General features: G+C 41.0%; 1 protein-coding gene and 1 non-coding gene across 3 annotated transcripts; both read left to right on the top strand.

The window, feature by feature from the left end:
• Positions 1 to 850: 850 nt before the first annotated feature.
• trnag-ccc (transfer RNA glycine (anticodon CCC)) lies at positions 851 to 921 on the top strand. Its single transcript has one exon. It is a non-coding gene; the product is annotated as a tRNA-Gly (tRNA).
• A 104-nt stretch (positions 922 to 1,025) lies between these two features.
• On the top strand, positions 1,026 to 20,323 carry LOC106563050 (nucleolysin TIA-1). 2 transcript variants are annotated; one of them, XM_014128268.2, is made up of 12 exons: positions 1,026 to 1,317; positions 7,236 to 7,332; positions 8,381 to 8,479; positions 9,968 to 10,022; positions 10,272 to 10,359; positions 10,737 to 10,812; positions 11,078 to 11,186; positions 11,330 to 11,425; positions 13,421 to 13,505; positions 13,639 to 13,789; positions 18,430 to 18,575; positions 18,741 to 20,323. In XM_014128268.2, the coding sequence occupies exons 1-12, from the start codon at positions 1,289 to 1,291 to the stop codon at positions 18,877 to 18,879; spliced, it is 1,170 nt and encodes a 389-aa protein (XP_013983743.1). In that variant the 5' UTR covers positions 1,026 to 1,288; the 3' UTR covers positions 18,880 to 20,323. The 2 variants fall into 2 exon arrangements, with proteins under 2 accessions (XP_013983743.1, XP_013983742.1); XM_014128267.2 differs by having other exon boundaries at positions 18,427 to 18,575.
• The last annotated feature ends 544 nt before the right edge of the window (positions 20,324 to 20,867 follow it).

Genomic DNA, 20,867 nt, shown 5'->3' with positions numbered 1-20,867 from the left:
TAGATGAGGGACTACTAGGTTGTGTCTGAAAGGAATGGACACCCTGGCCTATCCCTCATGTAGTTCACTACTTTTGACCTGAATGCAATTTCATTTAATTTCTTCCACTTTTCCCAGATGTTTGTGCAGTACACTGCCATTCAGACTCCCTCAAGGATTTAAAGCTGCAATATGTAACTTTTTGGGCGACCTTACCAAATTCACATAGAAATGTGAGTTATAGATCTGTCATTTTAATTTAAAGCACTCCCAGAAGCAGTATATCTGTCCTATGTCTTGTCTTATGTCTATGCTTCCCGTTCTTAAGTTTTACTTTTGGTTTTGTACACCAGCTTCAAACAGCTTAAAATACAATAGTTGTGGTTATGGAAAATATATTTCATAGCGGTTTTAATGGTACAATGATTCTCTACACTATACTTAGTTGTTTTGTCACATAAACTGAAATTAGGCAAACTATTAGAATTTTTGCAACCAGGAAATTGAGAAGTGATTTCTGCATAGTTCACCTTTAAAATAATTGGATCAGAGTGCATGGTGTGGCTACCATAGAAGATATAACTGTTTTATATCTATGCTGGCTACCTCCATATTTCCAATCCAATGTGTGGTTATTTTAAATGATGTCTTATTTGTTTTTATACATACGTTGAAATAAACGATGAATAAGAAAAGTGACTGATGTCCTATTTGATTATGTAAAACATTGTGATGGAATGCTGCATGTGAACTAAAGGACACCTGAACAGTATTTGACATAACCCATCCACCCGCGACTGGCGCAGTTAGCGCACCCGAGAGCCCGCGGGCAAGACTGATGTTTTAACAGAAAAAGGTATAATGTTGTATCGCGCCGCTGGTGTAGTGGTATCATGCAAGATTCCCATTCTTGCGATCCGGGTTCGATTCCCGGGCGGCGCAAGTTTTATGGTACATTTTATCCCAATTTTCTCCTACATTTTGGATGCACATAAAACTAAATGTAAACCATGCCATCTGTGGCACAAATATGATGTTGGCTATTCTGCCAGTGCTTTCAACGAAGCCACAGTGCGCATGCGAAGCCGTATATCCGCTCTTTTTCTCCGCCATCTTATGTCGCCTTTCCATTGTTCATTGAAGTTCGCAGGGGTGGCGGAGCTATTTACTGCGCATTAAAACATTTTTGGGATATTGTTCAGTTGACATCAGCAAAATAGGGGAAAGGAGCAAGAATCCAAGGTCATCATAGAATACGACACACGTGGATTTTTCGCTCAGGGTTCGATCTCACACCTCGTCGGAAAATATGATGGACGACGAACAACCCAAGACCCTGTATGTATGAATAGCGGCAAGCTAACTAGCCGACTGAACGTTTATTTTAAGTATCATCATGTAGCGGTGCTTGTATCAATTGCATTTTCATAATATGTGGTCCGTAATAGTCATGTCAGTCAGTTCTCCACCCTCCTATTTTCTAGTTGTGAGCCAGCCGTACTGGCTAACTTAGCTAGTTTAACAACATGTCAGACGTGTCAATTTTTTTTAGACAAAGCAAAGGCTGTATTTTGTTGCGAACACTGTTACCACTGCATAATAATTTCGAAAAAGATCAATAAATGTTGAGATTTAAAGGCATTGCGATGTTCTTATTAGCCTATACTACGGGAGTTAACTGTTAATTATTGTATATTTTGGTAATAGCAGCTATTCGAGAAAGACTAGCATGCTGCTAACTAACGTTAACTCTTGTCGGCAGCATGTCGGGCCTCTAGTTTCAGTATTATGCGAAGCAATGCTGTTGTCGTCAGTCTGATACCTTTCCACACGGGTGACCATACTCTACAATATCTGTGAAATCATAACCAACCTGCTAACGTTGGCTAACTAGCTACAATTTAACTAGCCACACTGCTCGGCGTACACCAATGACCAATAATCAGACATCTGTGTTATGTTGGTTCGCTAACTTGCCGTCCATACCGCTACTAAGAGATTCAAATTGGGTTTGTCAGCTAACATTTGTATGTCGCAGTGTCGGTGTTGTTACTACAACACTGCCATATATGATAGCTAATGCTAGTAGCTAGTTAAGGAACATATTAAATGTAATGCAACGTGAAAGCGTGGCCTAGTCTTGTCGGATGCCGAGTTTCCGTTTCTGGGGCCTAGGCGCCTAACGTTACTAGCTCAAGGAAATTCTAACCGTGAATGTTACTGTATCAATGTATGTTGCTTTTTTTCCCCTCGCAGAAGACCCAAACTGTGACAGTCACGTCATCTCAGTTGTGACAAGGTTACAAATAATATGTACAGTAGCTGTAAAATACGGTCGGGTGTTTACTGTTTCCAAACAGCCCAGCTGACTTTACTTCCCTGTTGTTTTTCTTCTTTGTATGGCGCATCCCTGTCTTGGTTTCAGTATCACCTCCGTTGGCTTGTTCATGTGGCCACTGGTTATACCGTGCCTTGCTTGGGCTGGTATCTATTTTAAGACGTGAACTCCCAATATCCCAAATGGGTAAATCCATTTGAAATCAATAACTTTTTGACAACATCCACTTTGATTTAAACAGCACTTTACATACATGTTTGCCCATAGAATACGTTTTCAGAAAGTGGAGTTTTGGACCTGTGTGCCAAAACATTCAGGAGATAAAGGTGCTCAAAGTTGACACCGCATACCCCACCATACCATGAGACATCAATGGAAGCCTGTTCCCACCACCCCAAAAAATGTATCAGAGAGAGATATGAGATAGTAAGTATATCGAATTACTGTTTTAGTGCAATGTGCCAAATGCCTGTATCGCAAGAAACACTTTTTTGAGTGTTCTATGTCTTTTTGGTCTCCTCTCCTTCACTCCTTCTGTGCTGTGTGCACTGTGCGCACCTTCAGACACCAAGCCCCTCTACCTGTCACTCACAACTAATGACAAAAGATAACTTCTTCCTCTCTGACAACAAGCAATTTTAAACTCGCTATTTGTGTTTGAGATTTGGTCCAACAGAATCACTTATATGGACACCGAAACACTTAGATACATTATTTTACTGTAATAGACGAGAACTGAACATTTATAATGATGCTCTTTTTATGTATTAACTCCCAACACGTAGAACCGAGCAGACCCTACTAAAACTAGAGTAACAATGAACGTGATTGTGGAAAATGTATGCGCAGTTCTTTTGCTCGAAGAGATGAAGAGAAGGGTGTATTCATAACAGTTCAACTGTTCTACCTTGTTAGCAAGCAAACAGATCCAAGCTGGATAGACTTATTTTTATGCTCATTGCAGACTAGACAGCTAGCACATACAAATCAAAATATGTAACACTTTTTTTTGGGTTACGGCATGATTCCATATGTCATTTCATAGTTTTGATGTCTTCACTATTCTACAATGTAGAAAATAGTTAAAAAATAAAGAAACCCTTGAATGAGTAGGTGTCCAAACTTTTGACTGGTACTGTAAGCATTCAGACCCTTTGCTATGAGATTCAATTGAGCTCAGGTGCATCCTGTTTCCATTGATCATCCTTGAGATGTTTCTACAACTTGATTGGAGTCCACCTGTGCTAAATTCAATTGATTTGAGATTATTTGCAATGGCACACCTGTTTTATATAAGGTTGACAGTACATGTCAGAGCAAAAACCAAGTCACGAGGTCAAAGTAATTGTCCGTAGAGCTCCGAGACAGGATTGTGTCGAGGCACAGATCTGGGGGATGTGTACCAAAACATTTCTGCAGCATTGAAGGTCCCTAAGAACAGTGGCCTTCTTCATTCTTAATTGGAAGAAGTTTGGAACTACCAAGACTCTTCCTGGAGCTGGCCAAACTGAGCAGTCGGGGGAGAAAGGCCTTGGTCAGGGAGGTGACCAAGAACCCGATGGTCACTGACAGAGCTCTAGAGTTCTTCTGTGGAGATGGGAAGCCAAGATTCAAGATTCTCAAGATTCTCTGGTCTGATGTAACCAAGATTGAACTCTTTGGCCTGAATGCCAAGAGTCACATCTGTAGGAAACCTGGCACCATCCCTACGGTGAAGCGTGGTGGCAGCATTATGCTGTGTGTTTTTTTTTCCAGCGGCAGGGACTACGACACCTAGTCAGGATCGAGGCAAAGCTGAATGGAGCAAAGAGCGCTCAGGACCTCAGACTGGGGGCTAAGGTTCATCTTCCAACAGGACAACTACGCTAAGCACACAGCCAAGACAACGCAGGAGTGGCTTTGGGACAAGTCTCTGAATATCCTCGAGTGACAGATTTGAACCTAATCGAACATCTCTGGAGAGACCTGAAGATGGCTGACAGAGCTTGAGATCAGCACAGAAGAATTTGAGAAAAGCTTGTAGCATCATACCCAAGAAGACTTGATGCAGTAATTGCTGCCAAAGGTGCTTCAAAGTTCTGAGTAAAGGGTATGAATACTTATGTAAATGTGATATTTCAGTTTTTATAAATTTAAATATTCTGCAAACCAGTTTTTGCTTAGGCATTATGGAGTTTGTGTAGATTGAGGGACAAAAACAATTTAGTCAATTTTTCGAATAAGGCTGTAAAGTAACAATGTGGAAAAGGTTTGAAAAAAACCTAATATTTTTAGGCCATATCATACAGCCCTTAATAGTAAGTCATAATTGAGATACTAAGTCATTATGAGATATGCAAGTCTGGATCATGGACATTGAATAGTCTGGGATTCAAACAATAACAAAGCATTCCCCTGCTACTTTATTTGGTAAACAGCTGAGGAATGGGGCTGGAGAAATGTAACTGTTCTCAAATGCATAGACGCAAGGACTCTAAAATTATAGTTTTAACCATGGTTTGAAGCTATACAGTGTCTGTTTTTAAAAGGGCAATCTGGGATTGGTACATACATTTTTTAGATTTTTTTTTAGGTTGTTCATATAGACCTTGAGTGCAACTTTGGACTGGGAGCAACAGTCTTACCCCATCAGAACCTCATGAGCAACAGTCTTACCCCATCAGAACCCCAAATATAGGCTTGTTTTACTCCAATGTTTTTTTTTTAACAATGTAGTTGTAAACAAATACTGTTTAGCTTCAAAACATGGTTAAAACTATAATTTGGATGTCGTGGATGGTCAGTACTTGCATCCATATGTGAAAGTCCTTGCGTCTATGTATTTGGTTGGCTACATTTCTCCTGCCCCGTTCTTAGTGGCGGGGAAATGCTTTGTTTGAATCCCAGATTGCCCTGCAGGACTATTCAATGTCCGTGATCCAGACTTACTATCTCATGATAATGACTTAGTAACTCATAATTATGACATAGTATCTCAAAACTCCTAGTCATAAAAATAAATAAATTATAATGTGGGTGGAGGGAATGGGCTTCCGCACATCCATAGCTTCTTCACTGGAACAAACGGTTTAGTTTCATATCATTTAAAAACTTACTAACAGTTAAAGTTATTTCATTTAAAACATTTTTTTAATTGAATAGGAATTGATTTTTTTCACCTTTAACATCAATTATCTAAAGGCACGTAAACCATGTTTTTTACAAGGTGTGCGCATAAGTTGGAAAATGTAAGTTCGCACAAATATTTAGGAGCACAATGAAAAATATTTGAGGTATTGGCGCTAGAGTCCTTCGTTTTTCTAGGCACACTGGTGCTCCTAAATTAAAATTCCAGGTCGCACAGCAAAATAATTAGGCGCATATGCGAGTAAAACGGTCACACTCTAGAGCACTGTAAAGTCAATTTTATTTATTTTAATCAAATTTTATTGGCCACATACACCTGGTTAGCAGATGTTATTGCGAGTGTAGCGAAATGCTTGTGCTTCTAGTTCCGACAGTGCAGCAATATCAACAAGTAATCTAACAATTCCACTACCCAATACACACACATCTAAGTAAAGGGAAGGAATAAGAATATGTACATGTATGGATGGACCATGAGATGCAATAGATGGTATACAATACAGTATATACACCTGGGATGAGTAGTGCAAGATATGTAAACATAATTATTAAAGTGGCATTAATAAAGTGACTAGTGATCCATTTGTTAGTGGCCAAATGGATCACTAGTCACTTTATTAATGCCAATTTAATAATTATGTTTACATATCTTGCACAATCAGCAAATTCATATTTGTATATGTTGTAGTGTAGTTTAGAGACCATATTTCCCATCTGAAATGTTAGTGTTTTTGTATTGTGCCCGCCATCGGTTGAGACAACATGATCTTGAATACAGTGGGTCATTTCAATCATAGAAATAGAATTCATAGAATGGACCCTTCAGACCACTGCAATTTAGCTGGTACACAATTGAATTGTTATTGAAATGGCAACTTAGAATATACATGACCATTTATCTGTGTTCGTATGATTTCAATGGGTATCCTATCGAAGATTGACAGTATAATTAAAACAGATATTCCGATTTCAAGTCAACATTCTCTGATGTGTGGACCTCCAACCATCTCTGTGGTACCCTTTTTTGAAAGTTGACATTTCAATTTTTGATCAGTTAAAACGTGACACCCACCCTGTATTCAAGAGCATGTTCTGTCCCAACCCATGGCGTGCGAATCACAAAAACGTCACTGTAAAATTGGGTCTAAGCTACAAATGTGAATATGGAAAAATTAGGAGTTTACAAGTTTTTAGATACTCCAGGTTAAATTACAATTTTTATTATACATTGTTTTCCAGAAATGATAAAATAGTTTGACAACCCTGTTTGTAAGCTTTTTAAATTATACTAATCTCAACCGTTTATCTTTTCCAGTGATGAAGACATGGATGTTTCACTGTATGGTGGTGTATGCAACATTGTCAACTTTGAGCACCTTTATCTCTTGAATACTTTGGCATTCAGGTCCCAAAAAGTCACTTTCTGAGCACTTCTACAATCAGCAAATATGTATGCAAGGTTTTGTTCAAAAGGGATGCTGCCAAAAGTAATTGAATTCAAATGGATTTACCCAATGTAAAACTGAATCAGTCAATTCAACCTCTTCCTAATGGTTAGCTGTGAGGTAGAATGCTGTGGTGTAAAGGAACAGTTCACCCCCAAAATAACAAACGATTCCAGATGGTTTCATACCTCAGTAACATTGTGGATGGTGGTGAACCATCCCTTTAAATCCAGATCTTCTTAACCACACTTCCTTGTGTATTTATTGTCTGCTAAGTGGAGCGTCCATTTGTCTTCTATTTGCTGAGCCCAGGGTGTCCATGCTGATGTGTTGTCACTGTGCTGCAGGTATGTGGGGAACCTGTCCCGGGATGTGACCGAAGCCCTCATCATGCAGCTGTTCGGCCAGATCGGACCCTGCAAGAGCTGTAAAATGATAGTAGATGTGAGTCAAAATCAACCTTTCTATTGTTTTTTTATTTGACTTTATTTAACCAGGTAGGCAAGTTGAGAACAAGTTCTCATTTACAACTGCGACCTGGCCAAGATAAAGCAAAGCAGTTCGACACATACAACAACACAGAGTTACACATGGAGTAAAACAAACATACAGTCAATAATACAGTAGAAAAATAAGTCTATATATAATGTGAGCAAATGAGGTGAGATAAGGGAGGTAAAGGCAATAAATACAATATAGCAAGTAAAACACTGGAATGGTAGATTTGACAGTAGATGAGTGTGCAAAGTAGAAATACTGGGGTGCAATGGAGCAAAATAAATAAATACAGTAGGGGAAGAGGTAGTTGTTTGGAATGTCGAGGAATGAACCTTCTCCAATCAAATTCCCCTATGATTCTGCTCAGAATGACTTAACACTGCGCCGTGTTCAGTTAAAACAAACCCGGAGAAAATGCAAAAATAATAATATTAGCATTATGTAACTCGTTGAGGGGATTACCTCTGCTTTAAAAAATTCTCTAGTTTTGTGCCAACCAAACGTTGACCATGACTAAGGGGTCTATTCAGTGGTCTGCGGCACATAGAACGTTGCAGAAATGTAATGTGTAGAGCCTATAGAAAAACAGACATGACCACACAATTCACTGTTGAACATGACAGAGAGGAATGTATGTCCTATACAATACTGCTTTATCTGGAACCCCACAGAATGAGCCCCAGGACTGATTAGCCCAATAGGACAACCGCTTTGACCAATATTAGCCAGGAGCCTGTTTAAGAACACATTGTACTGTTGTGAGTCATACCTCTGCGATTGATTCATATTGGGAATCTGAGTCTGTCACGCGAAATAGAAGACGTGTTTGGCCAATCTCTTAATGATGATGAATGATCACGGATTTGAGTTCTATAGGCTAGCTAGAGCTGCCCATGGTTTACATTGCAAGGAGGGAGACTCAACTAGGCCTACCTTTTTACAATGGTAGGATGAAATTCCCAGTTCTGACGTCCCTGTTCTTGTCCCCCTCCAGACGGCAGGTAATGACCCCTACTGCTTTGTGGAGTTCTACGAACACAGGCACGCTGCCGCGTCACTCGCAGCCATGAACGGTCGTAAAATAATGGGTAAGGTAAGCTATCGTATCTACAGGGTGAGTCGGCTTGGGGAGGGGCGGTTTGGCCAAAAGTCTGGAGGAAGGAATTGAAGCCAAGTTCAAATCGACCCCTAGCCCCTATCCCTAGACACTTGACTTGATGCAGGTCTGGAAAGGTCGGATGTGTGCGAAGCATTATGGCAGACCTATGAGAAGTGTCTAGGGGTAGCGACTGAGGCCCATTGACTGGGTATCACATTGCATCATGTTGTCCGTTCAACCCCAACAGTTTACATTAAACATCAGTAAGTATGACATGAATGGAAAGGGTTTCCTGATTGGTCAATAATACCACGACACCAGAAGAAAGTTTTGTAGGGTACTTAGACTCGTTCTTCCAGCGATAGCATACTATGTTCTTCACCCCAAAATCTAGCTTTCTCCATTCCTGATCTGGTTTTAGATAATACTACATATTCCGTAGATGGCGTTCTATATACATTAGGAACACACTGCAGGCCCCAATCTCGAATTAATGGGGAAGTTTGACACTGTAATTTGACTGAATTAGATGGTGCCATTTGTTTGGGTTTGAAGCCTGCATATGTCTCACTGGAAGTAAAACGTCTTGTTCCTTTGGCCTGAGGGGAAATGCTGAACGAACGAGCGTGGAGAAGGGATTGCACTTTAATTCAAACACTGTATGAAACACCTGTTAATAAGATGTTATGGATACCCCCAAAAATGTTTCAGGTTATTTAACTACAAAATGTAGCTAGCTAGTGTTTTTTTTTTTTTACGGATTCTGTGGCATTCCCCTGACCCTGCCGTCCTAGATTGGGTGTAGCTAATAGCTTCTTCTCATCCTCTGTCCTTACGTTCTGTGGTCGGAGTTCTCGCTCAATCCTGCTGGTAGGCAAAGCCTCTGGACGTCGCCCATGTAAACGGGTTCACGCTCAGAAGAGAAGACTTGTCATAGCCAATTAGTATTGGCAGCACGTCCCATGACTTTAAACCTGGTTGGGTTGTGTAATCGTTCTAAGTAGTGTTCCCCCCATTAACCTGTTTCAAGTAACACTCCTCTACTTCTACACTGCCATCCTCTATTATTATTATTGTGTACAATGTGTTCTTTTGCAAATTCCTTTGCATAAAGAATCCAGATTATAACTATACTATATCTCTAAAGACACATTCAGTTGAAAATATTTTATCCTCAACAGGTAATGAAGGACCATTTGAGGAGTAATACAAGTTCGTAAAATTCACTTGTTTGTAAGTCCCTTGTTATTTGGACCTTTTTACTTCCTAGACGTTTTGTTCCAAATTTGATTGATTAGACAGTGAGACTGAATTGTGACATAGTCTGAGTGTGAGCAGGCTTTCCCTCTATCATTGTGTGACTACAACAAGCCCTCTGATCGGCAAACAGACGGACACGTGTGCTGTCCAAGTAAGGCTCGCTTTTCACCCCTCTTTCTGTCTCCCTTTCTCTCTTTCTTTCTCTTTCTTTCTCTTCTTCAGGAGGTCAAAGTCAACTGGGCCACAACCCCTAGCAGCCAGAAGAAAGACACAAGCAGTGAGCAATATCTCCCTTAATACTTTGACACGGCCCATACCTAACTGATTTAAAGGAGTGTAGCGCCTGTATAAAGCATGGAAACTTAAGATGTTTATTTTAGGGGGGGGGGCTAGACTGTGCTTGGTGCATTCAGAGCACATTTATGTTATCCAAGAATATTCCAAGAATTGTTAGCATTAGTGCCTAAAATGTGTTGGCTATAAAAAAAAAAAGTATTATACATATGATTATACATTCTGTGTTCAGATCACTTCCACGTTTTCGTCGGAGACCTCAGTCCTGAAATCACCACGGATGACATCAAAGCTGCTTTTGCCCCCTTTGGGAGGATATCGTGAGTGTTCTCTCTGTTTCTCCTTACCCAAGTTATTATCTCGGTTATGCTTATTCAAAACACTACAAAGATTGTGACTGTATTGGTTGAACAGAAGAGTACAACCTGTACTCACAACATTCATCTGTCAAATATGTTCTCAACCGATCTTTTTCGCGTATCTCCCAAGAAGCAAATATTCACAAACAGAACTTCTTAGAATCCTACTTATCAAGTGCTTTGCAGCAACGTGAAGCGAAACCTCCCTGGACACAAAACCAGGGAGACGGTGGCAAGGAAAAGCTCTCTAGAAACACTGCTCCATAGGATTGATTCCGTGGCCAGAGGCCATAACTTGCTCTTGTCTTGCTAACCGTAGTATTTCTGTCTGTTCGTAGTGATGCCCGGGTGGTGAAAGACATGGCTACTGGCAAGTCTAAAGGCTATGGCTTTGTGTCTTTCTTCAACAAATGGGTGAGTGTCCCCCACCACCCTCAGCTTACTGCTCACTCTTGGGTTTGTGGCTTGTAAGAAATCACTAGCATCGGCGCAAAGAGTGTGAGCCCCCCCCCTCAGACAACAGCCAGCAATGTTTAGCCAAGCAAATACCACTCTAGTTCGTTTGCTACTTTGGTGTAGATAAGGTTTAGATTCTAGTTTATACTGGAATTACTACCACCATGCTTTATAAAGTCTGTGGATATTGGAACTGACTGACTGAGTTTGTGTGTGTGTGTAGGATGCAGAGAATGCCATCCAACAGATGGGAGGTCAGTGGTTGGGAGGACGGCAGATCAGGACCAACTGGGCCAGCAGGAAGCCCCCTGCGCCCAAAGCCACCTACGAGAGTGAGTTAGACACACATACCTCTCACTGCTCCATAGAATGACTTGCACACACCTGCTGGCATTGGATACAAAAAAAGATTGACACAATCTATTGTCGTTCAAGTTTTAAATGAATCTTCTGTTCCTCCCCCCATGTGGAGCAGCGAACACAAAGCACCTGTCGTTTGAGGAGGTAGTGAACCAGTCCAGCCCCAGCAACTGTACCGTCTACTGTGGAGGAGTCACTGCAGGGCTTACAGGTATTTAACTACCACTGGGTTTCCTTTAGGAAAATGGACAACGTGACCAGAAAGGTTTGCCAAAAGGGGAAACTATTCGAAACCTGATGCACGCGGTATGTGACCGAGACGAAAATCTCGGTTAGAAACTTGGGTGAATCTAAAGATGCAACAAACTAGGATGGGTTGCTAATATGACTAGGATTGTGCATTTGGCTTTTGAACAATGAAAGAAAGTTGATTATAGAACTGGAGAAAATTGGCGAATGAAGAAGTCTTTCATAGACCTTTTTGCCACGCGCTCCCTAACTGATTATTTAGTTGCAGCCGTCAGCGAAAAGCATAACAAAAATGTCTGGCGGTGACGTGTCTTGAGTATAATTGAAAATGTTGAGACAAGAAGGGGAGGGGTTTGTGGCGAATATAGGCTATAGGCATCTCTCCAATATGCATGCGCTCTGCTCTCCAGACTCCACTCAGCTGTTTCCCGCCAATTCTTGTGCATTTGTTTCATGTGAATTGTTTGCCCTTTGTTTGTTTATTTTGATCACTTCCCCATTACATTCACTACATGACCAAAAGTATGTGGACACGCCTTCAAATTAGTGGATTTGACTATTTCAGCCACACCTGTTGCTGAGAGGTGTGTAAAATCGAGCACACCGCCATGCAATCTCCATAGACAAACAATGACAGAAGAATGGCCCATACTGAGGAGCTCAGTGACTTTCAACATGGCACCGTCATAGAATGCCACCTTTCCAACTAGTCAGTTTGTCAAATTACAGCCCTGCTAGAGCTGCCCCGGTCAACTGTAAGTGCTGTTATTGTGAAGTGGAAACGTCTAGGAGCAACAACGGCTCAGCCGCGAAATGTTAGGCCACACAAGCTCACAGAACGGGACCGCTGAAGCCTGTAAAGATTCTCTGTAACACTCACTACCGAGTTCCTCTGGAAGCAACGTCAGCACAAGAACTGTTCATCGGAAGCTTCGTGAAATGGGTTTCCATGGCCGAGCAGCCACACACAAGCCTAAGATCACCATGCGCAATGCAAGCGTCGGCTGGAATGGTGTAATGCTTGCCTCCAACTCGGGAGCAGTGAAAACACGTTCTCTGGAGTGATGAATCACGCTTCACTATCTGGCAGTCCAACGGAAGAACTGGGTTTGACTGATGCCAGGAGAATGCTACCTGCTCCAATGCATGTGCCAACTGTAAAGTTTGGTGGAGGAGGAATAATGTTCTGCTGTTTTTCATGGTTCGTGCTAGGCCCCTTAGTTCCAGTGAAGGAAAATCTTAACGCTACAGCATACAATGACATTCTAAACTATTCTAGCTACAGTATAACTAGTAGTGCCTCTCTCCTCGCTACAGTATAACTAGTAGCCACCCTCTCTCCTCGCTACAGTATAACTAGTAGCCACCCTCTCTCCTCGCTACAGTATAACTAGTAGCCACCCTCTCTCCTCGCTACAGTATAACTAGTAGCCCCCCTCTCTCCTCGCTACAGTATAACTAGTAGCCACCCTCTCTCCTCGCTACAGTATAACTAGTAGCCACCCTCTCTCCTCGCTACAGTATAACTAGTAGCCCCCTCTCTCCTCGCTACAGTATAACTAGTAGCCCCCTCTCTCCTCGCTACAGTATAACTAGTAGCCCCCCTCTCTCCTCGCTACAGTGTAACTAGTAGCCCCCCTCGCTACAGTGTAACTAGTAGCCCCCCTCGCTACAGTGTAACTAGTAGCCCCCCTCGCTACAGTGTAACTAGTAGCCCTCCTCGCTACAGTGTAACTAGTAGCCCTCCTCGCTACAGTGTAACTAGTAGCCCTCCTCGCTACAGTGTAACTAGTAGCCCTCCTCGCTACAGTGTAACTAGTAGCCCTCCTCGCTACAGTGTAACTAGTAGCCCTCCTCGCTACAGTGTAACTAGTGGCCCCTTGCTACAGTATCACTGTGATCGTGTTAATATAGGACTGACAGGTGTATATAACCTTCCTCTATTTCCCCTCCTTAGAACAACTGATGAGGCAGACCTTCACCCCCTTCGGTCAGATCATGGAGATCAGAGTTTTCCCAGACAAAGGCTACTCGTTTGTGAGGTAAGACCACAGACTCAGAGAGTGTGTTTTGAGATAGACCCATATTGCAGTTAGACTGCAGTCATTGCCATATGACTACTCACTCTGACCCCGTCTCACCCTTGTCCCCCTCGCACGTCTCTACCTGGTCTAGGTTCAACTCCCACGAGGGAGCGGCCCACGCCATAGTGTCAGTGAACGGGACGTCCATAGAGGGTCACGTGGTGAAGTGTTACTGGGGGAAGGAGACCACAGACATGGTCAGCCCCATGCAGCAGGTACAGGTGCCTCAGCTAACACCGCAGGTAACATCTCCCTTTCTCATACAGCATCCATTACTGTCTATTACATTATCTGTATATTATATGTTAAAACGTGTGTGTATATATATATATATATATACACATACACATACACATACACACACACTTACAGTTGAAGTCAGAAGTTTACATACACCTTAGCCAAATACATTTAACCTCTTGGGGCTAGGTGGGACGCTAGCGTGCCGCCCGTGGTGCACTCCATCAACAGCAGGTGCATTTCAAGAGCGGCAAATTTGAATCCAAATAAATGTCAAAATTCAAATTTTTCAAAAATACAACTATTTTACACCATTTGAAAGATAAACATCTCCTTAATCTAACCACGTTTTACGATTTCAAAAAGGTTTTACGGCGAAAGCATACATTTAGAGTATGTTAGGACAGTACATTTACAAGAGTTGTGTGTAATGTTTTGTCAATTCAAAGACAGGGTCACCAAAACCATAAAACCAGCTAAAATGATGCACTAACCTTTTACAATCTCCATCAGATGACACTCCTAGGACATTATGTTAGACAATGCATGCATTTTTAGTTCTATCAAGTTCATATTTATATCCAAAAACAGCGTTTTACTATGGCATTGATGTTGAGGAAATCGTTTCCTCCAATAACCGGCAGTCAAGTCAGCGTCACAAATTAAATAATTAAAATTAGAAAACATTGGTAAAATATTATATTGTCATTTAAAGAATTATAGATTTACATCTCTTGAACTCAATCAACTTGCCAGATTTAAAAATAACCTTACTGGGAAATCACACTTTGCAATAATCTGAGCACTGCGCCCAGAAAAATACGCGTTGCGATACAGACTAGACGTCATGTTGGGGAGATCTAAAATCGAAAATACTATGTAAATAATCCATTACCTTTGATTCTCTTCATCAGATGTCACTTCCAGGTATCACAGGTCCATAACGAATGTAGTTTTGTTCAAAAAAGCTCATCATTTATGTCCAAAAATCTCCGTCTCGTTAGCACATGATGTAAGCCAGCCGGACTTCTCGTCATGAACGAGGGGAAAAAATATATTTCCGTTCGTTCAAACATGTCAAACGTTGTATAGCATAAATCATTAGGGCCTTTTTAACCAGAACATGAATAATATTCAAGGTGGACGAATGCATACTCTTTTATAACGTATTGGAACGAGGGTACCCAACATGAACACGCACGCCAGGTGTCTAATGGGACATCATCGTTCCATGGCTCTTGTTCGGTCAGATCTCCCTCCAGAAGACTCAAAACACTTTGTAAAGGCTGGTGACATCTAGTGGAAGCAATAGGAAGTGCCAAAATATTCCTAAGCCCCTGTGTTTTTCAATGGGATAGGTTTAAAGTCAATAGAACACATCAGGTATCCACTTCCTGTCAGAAAATGTCTCAGGGTTTTGCCTGCCAAATGAGTTCTGTTATACTCACAGACACCATTCAAACAGTTTTGGAAACTTTAGTGTTTTCTATCCATATATAATAAGTATATGCATATTCTAGTTACTGGGTAGGATTAGTAACCAGATTAAATCGGGTACATTTTTTTTATCCAGACGTGCAAATGCTGCCCCCTAGACCCAACAGGTTAAACTCAGTTTTTCACAATTCCTGGCATTTTAATCCTAGTAAAAATTCTCTGTCTTAGGTCAATTAGGATCACCACTTTATTTTAAGAACGTGAAATGTCAGAATAATAGTAGAGAGAATTATTTATTTCAGATTTCTTTCATCACATTCCCAGTGGGTCAGAGGTTTACACACTCAATTAGTATTTGGTAGCATTGCCTTTAAATTGTTTAACTTGGGTTAAAAGTTTTGGGTAGGCTTCTACAAGCTTCCCACAATAAGTTGGGTGAATTTTGGCCCATTCCTCCTGACAGAGCATTTTCTATTGGATTGAGGTCAGGACTTTGTGATGGCCACTCCAATACCTTGACTTTGTTGTCCTTAAGCCATTTTACCATAACTTTGGGAGTATGCTTGGGGTCGTTGTCCTTTTGGAAGACCCATTTGCGACCAAGCTTTAACTTCCTGACTGATGTCTTGAGATGTTGCTTCAATAAATCCACATAATTTTCCTCCCTCATGATGCCATCTATTTTGTGAAGTGCACCAGTCCCTCCTGCAGCAAAGCACCCCCACAACATGATGCTGCCACCCCCGTGCTTCACGGTTGGGATGGTGTTCTTCGGCTTGCAAGCATCCCCCTTTTTCCTCCAAACATAATAACAATGGTCATTATTGGCAAACAGTTCTATTTATGTTTCGTCAGACCAGAGGACATTTCTCCAAAAAGTACGATCTTTGTCCCCATGTGCAGTTGCAAACCGTAGTTTGGCTTTTTTATGGCGGTTTTGGAGCAGTGGCTTCTTCCTTGCTGAGCGGCCTTTCAGGTTATGTCGATATAGGACTCGTTTTATAGTGGATATAGATACTTTTGTACCCGTTTCCTCCAGCATCTTCACAAGGTCCTTTGCTGCTGTTCTGGGATTAATTTGCACTTTTCTCACCAAAGTACGTTCATCTCTAGGAGACAGAACGTGTCTCCTTCCTGAGCGGTGTGACGACTGCGTGGTCCCATGGTGTTTATACTTGCGTACTATTGTTTGTACAGATGAACGTGGTAGCTTCAGGCATTTGGAAATTGCTCCCAAGGATGAACCAGACTTGTGGAGGTCTACAATTGTTTTTCTGAGGTCTTGGCTGATTTCTTTTGATTTTCCCATGATGTCAAGCAAAGAGGCACTGAGCTTGACGGTAAGCCTTGAAATATATCCACAGGTACACCTCCAATTGACTCAGGCTAATTGACATAATTTATCAGAAGCTTCTAAAGCCATGACATCATTTTCTGGAATTTCCCAAGCTGTTTAAAGGCACAGTCAACTTAGTGTATGTAAACTTCTTAGCCACTGGAATTCTGATACAGTGAATTGTAAGTGAAATGTCTGTAAACAATTGTTGGAAAAATTACTTGTCATGCACAAAGTAGATGTCCTAACCGACTTGCCTAAACTATATTTTGTTAACCTGTTGGGGCTAGGGGGCAGTATTTTCACGGCTGGATAAAAAACGTACCCAATTTAATCTGGTTACTAATCCTACCCAGTAACTAGAATATGCATATACTTATTATATATGGATAGAAAACACCCTAAAGTTTCTAAAACTGTTTGAATGGTGTCTGTGAGTATAACAGAACTCATTTGGCAGGCAAAACCCTGAGACATTTTCTGACAGGAAGTGGATACCTGATGTGTTGAATTACCTTTAAGCCTATGCCATTGAAACACACAGGGGTTGATTAATGTTTTGGCACTTCCTATTGCTTCCACTAGATGTCACCAGCCTTTACAAAGTGTTTTGAGTCTTTTACTGTGAGATCTGTCCGAACAAGAGCCATGGAACGGTGATGGCCGATTAGACTCTGGCGCGCGAGTTCATGTTGGGTGCCCTCGTTCCAATACGTTATAAAAGAGAATACATTCGTCCACCTTGAATATTGTTCATGTTCTGGTTAAAAAAGGCACTAATGATTTATGCTATACAACGTTTGACATGTTTGAACGAACGTAAATATATTTTTTCCCCTCGTTCATGACGAGAAGTCCGGCTGGCTTAGATCATGTGCTAACAACACGGAGCTTTTTGGATATAAATGATGAGCTTTTTTGAACAAAACTACATTCGTTATGGACCTGGGATTCCTGGAAGTGACATCTGATGAAGAGAATCAAAGGTAATGGATTATTTACATAGTATTTTAGATCTCTCCAACATGGCCGTTTGTCTGTATAGCAAAGCATATTTTTCTGGGCGCAGTGCTCAGATTATTGCAAAGTGTGATTTCCCAGTAAGGTTATTTTTAAATCTGGCAAGTTGATTGCGTTCAAGAGATGTAAATCTATAATTCTTTAAATGACAATATAATATTTTACCAATGTTTTCTAATTTTAATTATTTAATTTGTGGTGCTGACTTGACTGCCGGTTATTGGAGGGAAACGATTTCCTCAACATCAATGCCATAGTAAAACGCTGTTTTTGGATATAAATATGAACTTGATAGAACTAAAAATGCATGCATTGTCTAACATAATGTCCTAGGAGTGTCATCTGATGGAGATTGTAAAAGGTTAGTGCATCATTTTAGCTGGTTTTATGGTTTTGGTGACCCTGGCTTTGAATTGACAAAACATTACACACAGCTATTGTCAATGTACTCTCCTAACATAATCTAACTTTATGCTTTCGCCGTAAAACCTTTTTGAAATCGGACAACGTGGTTAGATTAAGGAGATGTTTATCTTTCAAAGGGTGTAAGATAGTTGTATGTTTGAAAAATTTGAATTTTGACATTTATTTGGTTTCAAATTTGCCGCTCTTGAAATGCACCTGCTGTTGATGGGGTGCACCACGGGTGGCACGCTAGCATCCCACATAGCCCCAAGAAGTTAACAAGACATTTGTGGAGTGGTTGAAGAACGCGTTTTAATGACTCCAACCTAAGTGTATGTAAACTTCCGACTTCAATTGTGTATGTATGTGTGAGAGAGTTCAAAGTGGGCTTGCTAAGGGAAACCGAAGAACATTGTTGATCTCTAAGCGTTGTCTCCACAGCAGAACAAAATTGGCTTTGCAGCGCAGCCCTACGGCCAATATGCCCAGTGGTACGGTAATGCCCAGCAGATTGGCCAATACGTGCCCAACGGGTGGCAGGTGCCGACCTACGGAGTCTACGGACAGGCCTGGAACCAGCAGGGCTTCAAGTGAGTACTCATGAACTACTGAAGAGAAGAAAAAAAAGTGTTGGGTCAAAATGCAGCCCCGATGTCAGGATGAGACAAGCATAAAATGACAGCGGCCCTTAAAGATCAGTCTTGTTGTTCAAGTTTCTTCTTTCTCTCCATCCTTCACCTCTTGTCTGTGTGCAGTCATTTACAGGCGGGTGCAGGGTGGACGGGCGTGGGAGCGGTCAGTAATGGCGGCGTGGTGGAGCCTGGACAGGGAGTCAACGGGGCGGTGCTGGCCAACCAGTCCATCATGGGCACCGCTGGCTACCACACCCACTGATCAGCGCCGGCCCGGCAGCCCAGCGTCAGCCTCCTACCCTCCACCACCACCACAGGGATCCTACACACGGGGTGGACATGTTCCCCGTCTTTTACAACACCATTAACAACTCTATGGCGGGGAGTGGGGATGCGTAATTCCACCTCTTCCTGTCCAGTCCCCCAACCTGTTTTTTTTACATGTAAGTTTAAAGGAGGAGGAGATGAGGCTTGTGTGTCATCCATCGGAGGTGGAGCGTTTCCCAGTCCTGGGATATAAGATACACGCATATAGATATATGCACACAAACACACACCCATGTCCACACAGACACACACACATACCCTACAAAGGTCTTTGGCCCCGTGTCAGATTGATTGACTCAAGAAGCGGAAAGACTATTAAATAAATAAAATACACAATAAAAAACTGCGACTTTTGGATTTGCTTTTTCTTGTTGGTTTGTTTTAGAACAATTTCAACTGCTGATATCGTTTAAGAAACGACGCTTTGCCAGTTTTTTTGTTTTGTTTCGGGACTGTCATTTTAAACAAATGTTTATAGCAATGACGCCATGGAATCATGTGAAATGTAAGAACCTTTTTTTTTGTTTATACATTTTTTTTGTTGTTGATCAAATGGATGTCAACTGTGGAATTTTTTTTTAATACGATTTTCAATCTCAACTAAAAACCAATTGCAGGGATTACTGCCACTGTTCTTTCTTTACGAGGCAGACATATTGCACAATACTATTACTCTTAGTTACCTTTTCACACAATTTGATGTTACAAAAATTCTAGGTATTTTGAATTGTTTTGCATTCCACATTTTTCCTTTTGAAAAGTTTATTTTAGAAGGGCTTACATACAAAACAGTATATGTACGTATGTATGTAAATAACCAAACAGTCTGTTAAACTGTTCTGATACGGTAAAGAGGGGGAAAAAACCTGTTAATTATGGAAGCTTGCTTGTTTTTTTGGACTGGCGGCCCGGGGGTAAGGGATCATTAACAGTAGACGTGGGCATATTAGCGTCACTGTTTAATGCTGGTTCATGACAATGTAAGGACAGTGCAACATTTGATTCTTCCAGGGGCCTGTGAAGAGCGAACAGCATTACAAAATGAGCTAGACTTAAAGTTATTCTGTGTATAAAACTAAATATTGAACTTTTTTGCTTTTTTTTTAATGATAAAGTAGTGAATAGTAAAAAAATAAAAATAAAAAACTTGAACGGATCAGAATTTTGAACTGGTTCCCCCTATGGAGTTGTTTTAATAATACCGTTTGGTTGAGACCCCTTGTTTTGCCTTATTTTGAGTTAATTTCATTTTAACCAACCTATTATCATGAACAGCTCATAAGGTCAGATTTTATTTCAGACCTCGTGTTTTGTGGGGGTTATGTTGATGCTACGTGTTCTTGCTTTGTCCCATTAAAATGCTGATGCGTATAAACACAGCTTGTGGGAACTGTTCATGTTTCTCTCTTCACTGTTCTTGTTACTGTATTTAAAAAGGCTTGATGTGAGCGTGGTTCAGTCTTGCAATGTTTTTTTTTTTGTTGACAATGAGCTTACATACTTGTAATATTCACATCCAGTGATATTTAAAAAAAAAAAAAATTTTTTTTCTCAAATCAGAACACGTGTTGGTAGCAGAAACTGGAATAATTGAACATTCATCGAGCCAATACAAGAGCAGGCCTACCTACAGTACAGAAACTTTTGACACAAGCTGTTGAGCATGAATTTATGAACTACGCGTTTAAACAAACAAAATACACTGAACAAAAATATAAATGCAACAACTTCAAAGATGCTACTGAGTTACAGTTCATCTAAGAAAACCAGTCAAATTAAAAATGTGTTGGGCCATAATCTATGGATTTCACATGACTGAGAATACTTCTGTTGGTCATCGATACCATAAAAAAAAGGTAGGGGCGTTGATCAGAAAACCAGTCAGTATTTGCCTCATGCAGTGTGACATCTCCTTCGCATAGA

This window comes from Salmo salar, chromosome ssa11 (genome assembly GCF_905237065.1).
Source record: "Salmo salar chromosome ssa11, Ssal_v3.1, whole genome shotgun sequence".
In the NCBI taxonomy this organism is placed as follows: domain Eukaryota; kingdom Metazoa; phylum Chordata; class Actinopteri; order Salmoniformes; family Salmonidae; genus Salmo; species Salmo salar.
Note: the sequence above shows the minus strand (reverse complement) of the source record. Positions and strands in the feature narration are given on the sequence as shown.